Raw genomic sequence first — 15683 nt, 5'->3', positions numbered from 1 at the left:
TTTAAAATCTGATTATGATTAAAACATCTTTTTTATACAAAGACATTATGAGAAAAGTTTCTTTTCCTTTTTTATCAGTAAAGAGTAAATATTGAAATGGATTTATGATCTCAAGGATATCTATATCCATGTAAATATATGTAAATATGTCTATCTTCTGTTGAACAATGCAGATCTTCACCTAGCCATGCCTGTCCATCCTGTATTACTCTCATGTATATCCTCTCCAAAATCCACCCAATGTGCTGGGGAATTTGTTTTCCCTTGACATGCTACCAGCTGAATATGATATCAACTGAAAATGTAAGCTGTCTATTGACTATACTGGCTGTCCATTACTCATCACAAAACCTGCAAACCACCCTCCTTTTTTCTATTTTTTTTAAAAATAGCATCCCTGGTGTCAATTCTTTGTGATTGCTTGTATGCTATGTATAGCTCTCCATGGGTTTCTTTGGTTGATCTGTGATTGCAGTTCTTTAGAGACTATAATGTTCCATGACTCAAAGCTATTCCATACTGGGAAAAGTAGCCAGACTAGGTCAAGTATACACAGCGAAGACCCATGCAGGAGGTGACACAGTTTTGAAGACATTGAGAGACTGATTTTCAAGGTATCTAATGGGAAGGAAAATTCCAAACAGGAGAAATCTCAGACCTTCCTATTTATTACTTTTAAAAGGTGACCAAGAGGATATCAATAACCATTGCTCTCATGTTTACAAACACACACACACATGCACACATTTTTTAAAAATTATTTGCACACATTAATAGCATGCTTTATAATAGTATTAAGAGGAAACAATCAGGTTTTTGTAAGTAATATTCCATAAGATGAATGAAAAGGATACAAGACCCCATTATGTTTACTCTTTGATGACCAATTAAAAAAAAAACTTTTGATTTCATTGGAAATGTCTAAAAATGTTCTCCTTCATCCAGTGAGTTGTTTCCTATACATTGTCAAAACTATATAATATTCCTTGGAAGATAAAGCATGAGAGTTAACCTTATTTGAAAAACTGTAATGATCAATAGAGAACAACATATGTAACTAGGGAATTTATGTTTACTAAAAATAGTCATCTCTGCCTTGGAGGAGGTCAAGTATAGAATCCAAGTTAAGGAGGGATTCACTGTAGATGGTGTTCTTCAAATACTTGTTTTTATGCATGATATTGTGTTATTTACATCTCATCCCAGGAGCATTGCAGAGTTTTCTAAATAAAATCCTTAACAATTCTAAAGAATTTGGTTTAAGCATCCACACAGGAAAAACAAAGTACATGAAGAGTACCCATTGTCCAGATTATGATATACATTTGGATTTAAATAATCTTAAATTGTATTTTAGGTTTTCTTTACTAAAATCTTAATATCTTTGAACCATATATCCAAACTTGTAATGGCTGTTACTCAGACCTTGTGCAGAGAATAATGTTTTTTTTTCCATAAATAGCCTGATTTTTATAAATCTTCAGGCAATCCATGTTGACTGGCGCATGAACTTTGATTGTGACTTATGTTATGCCAAGGGGTAAATGCAATGAGACACTTTCTCAGTAATGGTTATTGATCACATCCAAATGAAATGAAAGTGTAATTGTTAAATCTAACTGCTTCATGGTCCTCAAAAGTACCTATTGCTGTATGGGTAAAAATTCTTGAAAGAAATACAAATATAGCTATCAATTTACTGATTTTAGCGACTCCTTTAGTGCCAGTGATCTGTTATTTTGGCATCATTAATATAATGTCTAAATCTAGGGAGATAAGGTCCCTTCCCCCATTTCATTTTTTGCCATAACCCTTTAGGAGGAATATTGCAAAGTTCACAGGAGGTGAGAGGAGTATATGCCATCCTATATGAATATAAGTCCTTTGATTAAGCCCCTCGCCCAGAAAGCCTAGAATGTAGTCACAACGTAGTTTACTTTTTTGCATTGTAAAACTATTTCTTTAAGTTAATCAGAAGGGAAAATGCCATTGGCTGATGGATGATGGAAATTTATGTCTATTTCAAAGATTCAATTTCTAATTTATGTACTTAGTGTTAAAATTTTAGATTCTATGTTTTATAATCATAGTTGTACTTAAAAGGCCACACACAATAGCAGATTGAGACTCTACGTTTCATAGATGTAGAACTAGACACATCGTACATCATCTAGTCCAAACTTCTTATTTTAAGGATTAGGAAATGGAAACCAGAGAGAGTAAGTGATAACAAGGACTGTTTTGGCCCTCCAGTTCATATCTCCAGCACTAAACACCACATAATAAGTGCTTAATAAAGGATGCTTGATTGATTGATTAATTGACAGACTGATTGCCTGGGGCCACAAAGGCAGTAAATGGTTGAATTGGGCATAGCATCTACCCCTCTGACTCAAAACCCAGCTTTGCTATTGTTCCCCATTCTACCATGAGGCTAGATTATCCACATATGCAAGAAAGGCAAAATGTTAACTTCTGCAGCAGTAAATTGTGTAACTGAACTCCAGAGATCACACTTCTCTGCTTTTCACAAACCCAAGGCCCATTTATTGTCCCCTCTTCATCAAAAAGATTCCCACTCCAGTGATGGTTTCATTTGGGATCAGGTAAGTGATTTTATAATGACCCTAAGAGTTAGTTGGGACATCTATTAAATGATTACTACTCTGATTTTATGTCATAGCAGATGTGTTGAATGTTTAAGAAAGATGTGTGTTTTCCCCCCCACACTAACCTTTTTTAGATCTAGAAGCAGGCATTTTCATGAAAAGTCCATTAAATGTTATTTGTTTTATTGATTTTTCCCTGTAGAAAGCTTACTGTGTTCTAAATCAAAAAGGAAACAAGAAATAGAGGCTTGGGTGTCTTACCTCTCAGCTCTTCTGAAAATTAGTGAAGAAGCTGTACTCACAGTCAGCTTTCTTGATAAGCATGGGTTTGACCTTTACATTTATATTTAAATTTAAAGATGAATGTTGGTTAATGATTTACCAGGAATAAAATGAAAATAATTAATCAGCGTAAGAGTAATCTTAAGGTTGGAAGGATTTGTGGTCAGAACTTACATGTTGTATTTTGTTGTTGTTTTTTGAGGCAATTGAGGCTTAAGCAACTTAGTCACACAGCTTGTGTCAAGTGTCTTTACATTTTGTACATTGATAGGAAATTCCATAAATGCCATAAAATATTTATGGGACTTACTTGGATACTTGATAGATCTGTCATATAATCATTATGGGTAGCATCTCAACCCATCCATACCTTCTCATCCTCTACAACTCTTTTCCATGCCCCCCTATAAACCCTCCATATGGAGTCCACCTGCCACCTGGGAAACTTCTAGTTCTCTTCACATTATGTGGATACTAGGAAAAGACAAGAATTGCCTATTGATTACCCAGTCTAGTTTCTTAGTTTTTAATTTATTTAATTTTTTAAAAAAGTTTTTCTATCTCTATACTTGCTGTCAGCTGTCACTTCCTAGTACATGCCTCCACATAGCCTTCTAATTAGTTGCTTATGATTCCTTGTGAGCCATAAAACCAGTTAGCTAAGGTAGTTAGAAGTATATCCAAAATCAGTAAATAGTCTCTGAGTGGCACATAATTTAAGTGTTTGAGCTTTGGTTGATGGACTTAGAGAGTAAGTGTTGTATTCTAAAGTGTAGAGTTGTCAGACAAGCAGCTCACAGACTGGCAACGCTCTGGAGTACAGGCCAAACCAGATTAAAATGTAATTGGGAAATATTTAATAAAATAAATAAAAATGTAACAAAACATAGTTTACATTATATTTTAAAACTAAATCAATACTCCCACAGGCATCCTTATATATGGATTAGCAGTCCCTCCTTTCTATGAGTTTGACACCATGGGTCTAAAAGACATTTGATTTAGAGTCACTAGGCCTGCCTTATGTGCCAGCTCAACCATTAATTTACTAGCCATGTAACTTTAGTATAATATCTGAGTTGTCTGAATTTCAATTTTTTCTTCTATGAAACCAGAGTCATAGCATCATAGGATTTTGGAGCAGGAAGAGACTGGAGAGGTCATCCAATCTAACACCCCTCCTTAACTTACCCTTTTAATTTTATAGATAAGGAAATAGAGGAAAGTTGATTTGCCCAAATTCACAAAGGAAGGTAGTAAGAGAGGCAGGATTTAAACTCAGGTCTCCACGTCCCAAATTCAGTGTTTTGCTACAACACTGCTCACACCATTAGTACTATGGATTTCACAAGGTTCTTATGAGGAAAGTGTTTTGTTAATGACAAAGTATAATATGAACATGATCATGATCATGAACGTGAACATACACATCTCCTTTGCCTGCTCAGTCACCTTTTTTGCTTATTTCACTTCAATTGGTCAAAAACTTATGAAGTGTATACTGTGTGCAAGGCACCATATTGTAAATATTACAAACTTTGCTCTTGTGGAGTTTACACTTCTGTAAAGTTTTTCATTATCTAGATAGCTGAGACTGATGGATAAAGAAATGAAGAATAACTAGATACCAACTACTGTGAATAATGAATCCCCCAAAGTGCTGACATTATTAAAATTCACACTATTTAAAGTTATAATGATGTAAAATATGTTAATTTGTTCCAGCCCAATGAAAATATGTAATGCAAATTTGAACAGCGTGACCACTTCATAGAATTTGTTATTTGCACTAAATGGCACCTAGTTTATATACTAACTTTCCAAACACTAAATGTGTACTTAGCTGATTATGGCTATTACTGGTTTACTTATTTTTTGTAAGGTAGCATTCTGACAACATTTCAGTCTAGGTGAGAGAGAGAGAGAGAGAGAGAGAGAGAGAGAGAGAGAGAGTGTTCAGTGGGTGGTAAGAACAATATTATCAGGAGAAAAACATCAATACTTGTTTTACATTATATTGGAATTCAGATAGAAAACATTTCCCCCAGAGAGTATTAACATACTTGTTACTAGCACTCAACAGTGAGTTAGTTTGGAGCCATTCATCTTCATGAAGGCAATTTTTTTGTTTGTTTCTTGTTAATTTTTTTGTTTTAATCAGCAGAGCAAACCTCAGTAAGCTCTATCAAAACAATTTCAGGCTTCACAATGCTTTCAGACCTGCTATACATAGCTCCCTTTAGATGTGTAACTGTTTATAGTTCTTTGTATATTTGACTGATCTACCCCCAACACTCCTAGTTGTTTAGTTTTCTGATGATACCTAAAGATTAATAAAATACTACTTCTTCTTTTATCTTCTTACTCTGCTCAGTACAGAACTTTATGACTAAGGCAGGGTTTTCATGCCAGCAAAATGATGAATATAAATGTATGAAACTCAATCACCTATAACCCAGCAACAACAAAACTACTGTCTTGGTTTCCCCACCCTGAAACTAACCCTGGTTTTAATATAATTAGTCTGGTTCGGCAGTCAATTAGTCGATCAACCAATTAGACAAATATTAAGTTCCTATTTCGTGTATGAGACTGTGCTAGACCCTGGGGATACCAAGATAAAAACAGTCCCTGCCTTCAAGAAGCTTACTTTTACTAAGGGTATATAAAATGTACACAGACAAGAAAATGCAAAGTAATTTGAAGAGGGAAAGAACATTAAAGGCCAGAGTAATTAGGGAAGACTTTGTGGCATTTATCTGGAGACAACCTTAGGTAAACTTAACATTGATAGGAGGAATTTTGATGTCTTTTTTCATTTTTGCCTCTAAATGTATTTATCTCATATTATTTTAAAATATCTTATGAAAAAATATTTAGGAATATCTTTCTATTACCTACCGTGGGGCTTAAATACAGAGACAGACAAATTTCTCACTGAGCCCCCAGATACTTGAACAGTTTCCCCACCTGCCAGCAAAAATACAGGGAAAAGTAAATTTTAATACAAGTAAAAATATTCATTTCAACATGATAACATATTAAAAGTTCTCCTAGTTCTTCTGTAATCATCTAGTATTTTTTCTTGAGTTTTTTTTCTGCTTGGAAGAAGAGTATTAACTCAGAAAAATGTCAGCCACTGAAACCAAATGAGAGTATGAATAGAAGATTCATTACTAGTTATACTAAAGCACATGTTCAATGAGAATTACACAAAGAAATATTAATAATGATTGACCAGAGGAAAGCTTGAGCAATTCAGATATTGAAGCTGGAGGAGGAAGATAGCAGTTGGGATGAAGAAAAATGGAAGAGAATATATAGATTATATATAGAATATATGGAGGAGATTATAACTGGAGATTCTCAAGTATGAAACAGGACATGGGGAAAACTCGAGCAATCAAAGAATTCTAGAATGTTTGTTTCATCAGGCAGGAACCTTAAGGATCATCAAAGCCAAACCTCTTACTTTGCAGAAGAGGAAAAAGAAGCCCAGAGAAGAAAAAAGACTTGTTCCAAGTCAGACAGATAGTGATAGAGCCAGTACTGGAGTCCAGGTTCCTGGATGTTCAGATCAATTCCCAGAGGATCTGACACCACACCCCCCAGGTCATTAATCACATTAATTTAGAAATGAAGTATACTAATGGTGTTCATCATTTCTATTGCCTCCTTAGAATTACAACCACAGCTGCTTGCATGATGGATCTGCGCAGATACCCTCTAGATGAACAAAACTGCACCCTGGAGATTGAAAGCTGTAAGTACTTCTCTGAATCCTGCTGAGTATCTGATCAATCTAGCTTTATATAGAGGCTGAAATTTTTTTTTCAGTTTTATTTTATGAAGATATTGACTTGCCATCTAGCTCCAAGGGCATGTAAAGACTGCCGCTTGCCAGGTCACTGTGTTTTTGGTGCACTGTGGAATATGTGTTAATTCCATATCTGGTGAAATATGTATTAATGCTATTTCCTTAACTGTTGCTCCTACTCTTTTTTTGTACATTCTCCAAGTTTTACCAACAGTGATGTTTTCGGTGAACAATTGCATTGGGAAAGGAAGGTACTCATTGCCCGTACTATAAAATGGGTATGTGTTTGTATTCAGGGAGGATTAGCACCTCTGGTGTGGGGACTTGCCCTTTTCAGGGTTTCTTATCCCCCTTGGATGTCTACCATCCACCCAACTCTCACCTCTAGCTTTAAGAAGATGTAGCATGTGCAGTGGCCACACCTCAGTAAAACCGTCTCAGCAGCTGGGTTAAAACAAGTTGACAGTAATCAACAGATCTCAAATGTATGAGAGAGTCAGGGTGATGTCTACCCCAAGCATGTGAAGACTTCCCACAGTAGAGTGGGCAGATGAGAACTTATGTTCCAGTGGCTATGAAGAGCATTTGAAGCAGGCACTGTGAAGTGCTTAGAGCTTAGTCAGACATCAAAGACACTAAGTTGATCCACTGCATCTCAAGCCATCTCCAGTCATCTTGACTTTTGTCTTGCTACCAGACATTTTGACACTAGAAGAGAGAGTGAGGCTGACTTTGTGCAGCTCTGCCTCACTTAAATCCAATTCAAGCACGAGTCAAGACATCATCCCATGATGTCATTGGTCCTCCTTGAAAAAAAAGGACAAACAACATCAGCTATAAAATACTCAGGGCCCAATGCTGCCCAACCACTAAGCCAAGACTTGAGAGCTATAGTATGGTTGAGTAGTAGTGAAAGGTGCTTGGCATGTAAAGGACTTCACTAGTTTGTTTGGGTTTTAAGCATATCCAAAGAGGGGGTGGAGAGGTAGGGATGGCATGAGTTTCTAATACCAATTAAGACTCAACCCTGCCCTAATTGTCCTGGTAGCTAGCCTTCCAAGTGGCTTAGTAATTTGTAGAATATGAATTAGTAGAATTTATTTTGAGTTTTTATGGTAAGTTTATGATGTTTAAAATATCACTCATATGTCTTGCAGGATATCTACCTGAAGGGTAAGATGGCTCTTTTTATTCTCTACCCTGCTCCTACAGTGATTTGTTTTCAGCCAATTATGGTCACAGGCTATAAATTTTGTTTTGTTATGGACAGATCAGTCACCCATGTAGTAGGTACAGCTTGCTCATTTTTATGTACTAATTTAGTAACTCAGATCTATACCAATAGTCAGGCTTTTAAATGGTTAGATAAAATATGGCAAGATGTCCTTTCAAGTCTATTTATATTGTGAATTCCCTGAAGCATTATGATACCTCCTCTCACCAAACAATTGGTAAGTGATAGTTTCATATAAAGTACTGTCTCTCTATTATGAGCCATCAGATTGTACAGTCAAGATTCTGTCAGAACTTATATAAGGAGCATTGCTTAATTATGACAAATAGCTCATCATATATATGTATGTCTACGTATCTGTATCTAGATAGATTATCATTTTAAATACAAGTCTTGCTAAAGACATTTGTATTTTCCTAAAAACACTGTAAAAGTATAAGAATATTTTCAATTAATTATTCTTTTAGGAAGAGAGATATGCTATGAGAATGTTGATTTGAACACACAATTAGACATCAAACTTCTCAAAAATTTGCACACATTTTGTGCTTTTTAAAGAAAAACTCCATAAGAGTACTTCAATGCCCAAAATGCCAACATCCTGCTCAGAATGATGCTTTACACACAGTTAATCAGCAAGCACTATAAAGTGTCCACAATGTGCCAAGCACTATGATATCTATGTAGATAGATGTCTATATCTATATGGAGTTAGATGATAGATGCACAGACATATATACATATATATGCACATATATGTGTGCATATATATGCACATATATGTGCGCATATATAGACATATATATGCACATAGGTAGGTAGATAGATAGATAGATAATGTGTCTATCTTTGTTGTATCCTTTGTTGGAGCTCCTTGAGAGTAGTAATTTTTTTTTTCATTCTTTGGTTTTCTTTCCCAGCACATCATGTAGTACCTGGCACATAGTGGGCACTTAAAAGATACTTGTTGATTGATTGAGTGGAAAGCATTGTTTTGAGCAGAACTTTACACTCCACTGCCCACTCTCAGAATATGTCTACATGCTTAGAGAAAATTTATAAAAGGGTAATTTTTTATGAAAGCATTTCTTTGTTGTATTTTGTTGCCGTTCAGTTGTTTCAGTTGTGGCTGACTCTTTGTGATGCCCCTCCCATTTGGAATTTTCTTAGCAAAGATGCTGGAATGGTTTGCCATTTCCTTCTCCAGCTCATTTTTCCAATGGGGAAATTGATACAAAGAGAGTAAAGTGACTTGGCAAGGGTCACCACAGCTAGTAAATGTCTGAGGCCAGATTTGAATTTAGGTCTTCTTTATTACAGTCCTAGTGTTCCACCCACTGTTCCATTAAGCTGCCCTATTTCATTTCTTGGAATAGACTTTTCCCCCCTCAGTGTTCCATATTTTGTGGTAACAGTTGTTCTCTACAACTACATAAATGTTTGTTGAGAGAGTGAATGAATGAATGAATCACTACTATCCTAAGGGCTCATGTCATTATCCCACCTTATAGTAAAGGCGGTCTCATATTAAACTACCCCTGTCCATTTAGTAACTAAACTCCCATGTATGGAGCCCAAGATAAACAAACCCACCCACTGCAATTTGTTTAATTCCACACTTCGCTAAGCAGTGTGATTGTGTGGTTCTTATAAAACTCGGATATGTGAGCTAATACACTTTTTTTCAGTAGGTGAGTCCTTTTTCTTTACAAACATTTTTTCTGACAAAGCCTGTGTCTAGTGTAGTTATTTATCTCTAGCTATGGCATCAGCAATTAAGCAGAGATAAAAATAAATCACAAAATGAAAATAAAGCCATAGTACTTTGTCAATCTCAAAGCACTATGTGAATGTCACCTCTCATTATTATTAGAAACACAGATGTATCAATACATATTTATTTCTTTTTTTGCCAAAGAAAAAGACAAAGTTTGTTAAGGTTTTGCCATATTGGGTTGTCTTAAGAAATCCCACTGTTTGTGACCCTTGTTTTCACAAGCAGGCCAGGTTCAATCTACTGAGCTAGATAGAATCTGAGCCTACATATTTATTTCTAAAAGCTCATGTTTTGCTATGGTATAATAAAAAAAGAACAAACATGATATGGATATATGTCAGAGGAACTCTATTCAATACCGCAATTGATAACCACCTAGGTGACCTCGGGAAAGTGAACTTTACCTTTCTTGTTTTTAGTTTTCTCATCTCTAAATTTAGAGGGTTAGATTTGGTCCTTTCACATTCTAAAACCTGTGATTTGCTAGAGAGAGGTACTAGCTGAATAAAAGAATTTCTGTTCCAAGAAGTGAGGGGATAGTCTCTCAGGAGTCCCTTGTGGACACAGAAATCCATGTCTAGCCCCATAAAATTGCCAGCCGTTGTGAAGGTAGGAAGAGAGAAGATAAAACATGGCTCCCTGTAGTAGAGAATCCTGACCTAGAAAACAGTTCTATCTTCAAGCAGTTTGCATAAGCGATAATGAATACAATGCAGAGTGGAACCTCTGCCCATTGGCAGCTCTGTGAATTCCTCTTATTCCACCAACTTCAAGGCAAAGATGTTATGAAAGGTTTAACTTAACTAAAGAAGTAAATTCAAGGACTAACTTAGCCTTGAAGAGATTTTTGGATAATTTATATGGCAGGGACCATCAAAAACATCCACTGGATTTTTTTTTGGTATATGTGTGTGTATGTCTATGTATGATATATGATATGTCTATGTCTACATAGATACACACATACATGTGTATGGATATGGATGTTTTGATAGTTCGTGACATATAGGTTATGTATCTATCTACAATAATATCCGGTGGATTTACACAGACACACACACACACAATCATTTCCCCACAGCACTTAGAAGAAAATATTACCTTAGTAGTAATTCAGTCAACATTGTGCCAAATTAAATTTCTTAGGACTGTTTGCTATCATTGTTTTGGTCCAATTAGAAAATTTAGCATCCAAAAAATAAAGCCATATTTTACAAAATCTTGTTGCCCTTTAAAATCAATGGATACTAAGTGGCTCTGGCATACAAAATAATGTTCTCTGAGGCATTTTTGTATTTCTCATTTCAACTGTAAAATATTTTATTGTTATTTTTCCCCTCTTTGTTCTCTTTAGTTGAACAGACAGTATAATGCATTGTAAAGATGGAGAGTGTCAAATGCAGTTCTCTCTTTCCCTTGATGTGATTGATGTTCACTCATATTTAACCTAATATTAAAATTTGATTTTACTTATAAAAATCATCGTTACTTGCAAATGAAGCAGGGTAGCTCAAATGATGGTTTGTATATTTCCTATGGCAACATTATTAGAAGATTAAGAGGTAAATAAGTAATAGAAATAATTATAGTAGCTCTCATTTACATATCACTTTGAAGGTTATAAGTTCCCCTCACAATAGCCCTATGATTTAGTTGGTACAAATACTGCCCAGATTTTTATACATGAAGAAACTGAGCCCTTCAGAGCTGACTGAAGGGCTAATAAACAGCTGGAAGACAGAGACTCAAGCTTACATCTGCTGACTCAAAGTCAAGTGCTTTTTCCACTGTTTTACTCTGTGTCACATTTCTCTATGGACCTCATAATAAGTGTTATCTTTATATGTAATAATAAAACATTATCAGGCATCCTGGCATTACAGATACAGATTTGGTCCCAGGATCAGAAAGATCTGATTCCAAACCCTGCCTACGACACATCTTGGCTGTGTTACCCTGATAAGTCACTTACCTTTTCAGTACTCTAGACAATTCTTTAAGAATATAAGTTGCAGGTCAAATACCATCCTAGTGATCTGAATGGCTTCCTTCAAGTATCAACTAAAATTCCACTTTCTTCAAGAAGCTTTTCCAACCCCCACCCTCTTCAGAGTGGTGCATTCCATTTGGGATTCCTGACTATATCATTTATATATGTGATATAAATATATCATATTTATTTAGAGGGTTAGATTTCACATTCTAAAACCTGTGATTTGCTAGAGAGAGGTACTAGCTGAATAAAAGAATTTGCATGGTGTCTCCCCATAAGATTGTGAGATCCTCGAGAGTAAGGACTGGCTTTGCCTTTGTGTGTATTTTCAATGCTTAGCACAGTGCCTGGGCACATAGTAGGTGCTTAATAAACACTTGTTGAAGTTCCAATGAAATCAGTTTATTTCTTTTTAAACCTCTACACACACACATACACACACAGACCACCCTCCCTCCCTCCCCAAAACATTAATATCTGGCCTTTTGAATGTGATCACCTTAAATATGAAATTTGAGGAATGACAAAAATTTTCCAGCCATAAGCAAATAAATAAACATAATAAATGGATGGATGCATGGATGGATGAATAAATAAATAGATACATAAATAAAGCTTTCCCATTAATGCTAGAAATTTGGACATTAATGATTTTTAGTTTCATTTCAGTTTTTCTTACATAAGTACTTCTCTAGTTATATTGCAGTAATTCTAGAAGGGGCCTTAAAGTGAATGAGTTTACGAGGAAGCTCCTTTACTTGAATGTCAAGAGAAAATGTATTATACATAAAACTGCTAGGGACCTTAAAGGACATTATGTCAACTGCCCCCTCCCCACTGTACTCTACAGATGAGGAAACTGAGAATAGATATTTGAAGGTATTTGAGATACTGAGGTAAGATTTAAAGCCAGGTCTTTTTAATTCCAATTCCAGAAATCTGTCTACACAAAGGAAAGAACTGGAAAGATGGGGGTTTTGCAGGGAGTGAAAGGAATCTGAGCTTATCAAAGATACACAAATAGTAGTAGGGAAGGAGTATGATTTCCAAGAAGTTTTAGAGGAGTAGAAAAATTAACCAGAGTTAAATGGGGAATTGAAAGGCTTGTATTGCTACAAGTCTGGAAAATTACCTTGTTCTTCAATTCATGGAGTTAAATTGGCAAAATGCAAAGGAAAATAAATTTCTAGAATATTTCAAATTATTTGACTTAAAGCCAAGCAGCTTAACCTATTTGCCGTTAGGTCCCAACTACTCAGTTGGATTTTAATATGGTTATACATTTAAAATTCTCCAGAAAAGCTATTAGCCAATTTAGAGATTGCTGGCTTGTCTGTTTGAACAAAAGACAATAAATATAGTGAAGAATGTATATAAAAATAATTCATTTAATCAAAATTTATTGTGAAAGGTATTGTGGGAGATACAAAGATAATTGAGACATTCAGCCTACCTTCAAGAAAGATTTTAATCTGGGAAAAATTCAAAAAAGTTAAAACAACTTCCAAATTAAGGGGTTTTTTTCCTTTCTTACACTCAAATATTCTAATTAAGGCAAGCATCAAAGGAGCATGGGTGGGGGCAGAATGAGTATCACCATGTGAGAAAATGTTAGGGCTTATATATAAACTATTTTCCCTGGGAAGTATTAATATTGTTCTTAGTCTAGCTCAGAGATAGCTCTCTGTTGTTAAAGATCCATGATGGATTTTTGCCAGCAGGAAGCATGAGGACAAACTCTATAGTGGCAATTACAGGGAATCTATTACTTTTTTTCTGTCTTTTGTAAAATGGTTGATTCCAAGTTAGAAATAGGACTCTTCCATTCCATCCCTGCCTATTTCTATATACAGATATTTTTCTAATGGTGCTATTTACTTCATCAAACTCATTACAGTAGGCAAGTTCCTTTACTTCTCTGGACATCACTTTGCTCTTCTGTAAAAATGGGGGCTTGACCTACACGGTATAATGCAAAGATCATAATAGATTTGGACTTAGAGAATCAGAATTCCAATATCAGCTCTGTGCTACTTACTTCCTGTGTGAAATGAGTAAGTCACATAACATTCCTCAGTTTTCTCATCTATAAAAAAGTAACAATTCAGATTTAAATTGAAAGTTATTTATCTTTAAATCCACTTTTATGATATGGGTATTGTTTAGTAATAGCAGCAATGCATTTATAAAAGGAATTCATTCATAGATTGATGTAATATATAAGCTGTCCAAAGAATTCAGTTGTCATCTGCAGTCAGTCTAAAGGCTCTCTAAATGATGTGACAAAAGCCCAGAAGAAATGTATAAGAGTATATTCTTTTGTGAGTGGGTACTTCCATATTTCCCAGAGGCATTTGTTATGCTCTGAGAAAGCAAAGAATAGAAATGTAACTAGTGAAATCCTGCTACAGAAATTTAACTTAGATAAAATATATTTTAAAAAAACAACTTCTTGTTTGGTTGTTTATCTACAACAGATCTCTTAGCTTCACTAAATTATTTCATTCCAAAAGGAAGTATCTGAAGGTCAATGTGTAAGTTGGTACATTTCAACACTGTGAGATTTTTCAGCCGATTTTACCATAAGCAGAGTGGAAGAATATACAGCATCTGTATAAGAAATACTGCATCTTGTTTAAAATAATGAACTTTTAAAAATTCTTCCTAAGAAAAGACATAGGATGTGAAATGTCAAAAGATGACAGATGTAAGCTTCTGCTGAATTCATAGAAGTACAGCATTTAAAACAAAGAAGGTGAAACCACAGTTGTGCACTGCACTGGTCAGACCACACCCAGAACACAAACCTGCTGGAGGCACTTCACCATTTCATCATGGCATACAACTGTATTTTCTATTACCAGCCTCCTTTGAAATATCTCAGCACTTGTGAAGTTTCCATTTATTTTTTATACCATTTTTAAGTGATAAACACACACAAAAAAGGCACCAGATGTGTAGTCAAAGAACCTGGGTTCAAATCCTACTTTATTTTTGTGTGACTTCAGTTGGGCAAAACACATAGGAGCCCCAGTTTCCCTGGGGGATACTTTGAAAACACAAAGCACAGTACAGCAGAAAGAACCCAAGCTCTAGAATCACAGGACTGAGTGCAAGAGGACTTAGCTTCAAATTCAGTGTCTTATTAGTTATGTAACCTTGGATACTTCATCTCCCTGGGTTGTACTTTCCACTTTTGTATAAGAGAATGGAACTAGGTGTCTCTGGGGTGTCTTCTAGGTCTGGATCTATGTGCTTGTGCCAAAAGATTATGAGTTAAGAGAACAGTAAGGGAGGAAGTTATAGATACCTTCAGGAATTTGAAGGCTTGTCATATGAGACAGGAATTAGTTTTATGCTGTTGCTATCAGAGGGTGAATTAGGACCCTTGAACTTTGGAACGTATTTCAGCTGTTTATTTCAGGTGTATTTCAGCTTAATGTATAAGCTCAATTCTACCAAATTAAATAATTATCCCAAAATGAAACAAGCTGCCTTGTGAAGTGGTGAACTCCCTTACTCCTAAAGAGCTTCAAGAGGAAGTGGGGCATACACTTGTTGAGGACATCGTGGAAAGCATTGAAGCTTTGGACAGGGAATGGACTAGAGCTGGGTTGGGGCACCTACAGCCTTGGGGCCACATGTGGCCTCTAGGTCTTCAGATGTGGCCCTTTGACTGAATCCAAACTTCATACAACAAATTCCCTTAATAAAAGGATTTGTTCCGTAAAACTTAGACTCAGTCAAAAAAGTGCACTCAAGGACCTAGAAGGCCACTTGTGGTACATTCTCACCCTGAGAATCTATAAGTAACTGTTTTCTCTGATTAACTGTAACTATAAGACCTGGGCAAGCACTGTAGCAAATTGTAGATTTTCTCGAGAAACGGTTTCAGGCCATTCTGAAGAAGTGAATTATGTTATGGTTTTGTGAAGGCAGAGCATATTCTTAAGAAATTAAGTGACTGTCCT

The 15683-nt window shown here is 35.6% G+C and overlaps 1 protein-coding gene across 2 annotated transcripts in view; it reads left to right on the top strand.

The window, feature by feature from the left end:
- Window positions 1-15683, top strand: part of GABRB2 (gamma-aminobutyric acid type A receptor subunit beta2) — a 260450-nt gene that overhangs the window by 144327 nt on the left and 100440 nt on the right. For both annotated transcript variants that reach the window (XM_036750858.1, XM_036750859.1), the window contains exon 5: window positions 6572-6654. In XM_036750858.1, coding sequence (XP_036606753.1) covers window positions 6572-6654 — 83 coding nt within the window. The remainder of the gene's footprint in view (window positions 1-6571; window positions 6655-15683) is intronic.

This window comes from Trichosurus vulpecula, chromosome 3 (assembly GCF_011100635.1).
Source record: "Trichosurus vulpecula isolate mTriVul1 chromosome 3, mTriVul1.pri, whole genome shotgun sequence".
Classification (NCBI taxonomy): Eukaryota; Metazoa; Chordata; class Mammalia; order Diprotodontia; family Phalangeridae; genus Trichosurus; species Trichosurus vulpecula.
Note: the sequence above shows the minus strand (reverse complement) of the source record. Positions and strands in the feature narration are given on the sequence as shown.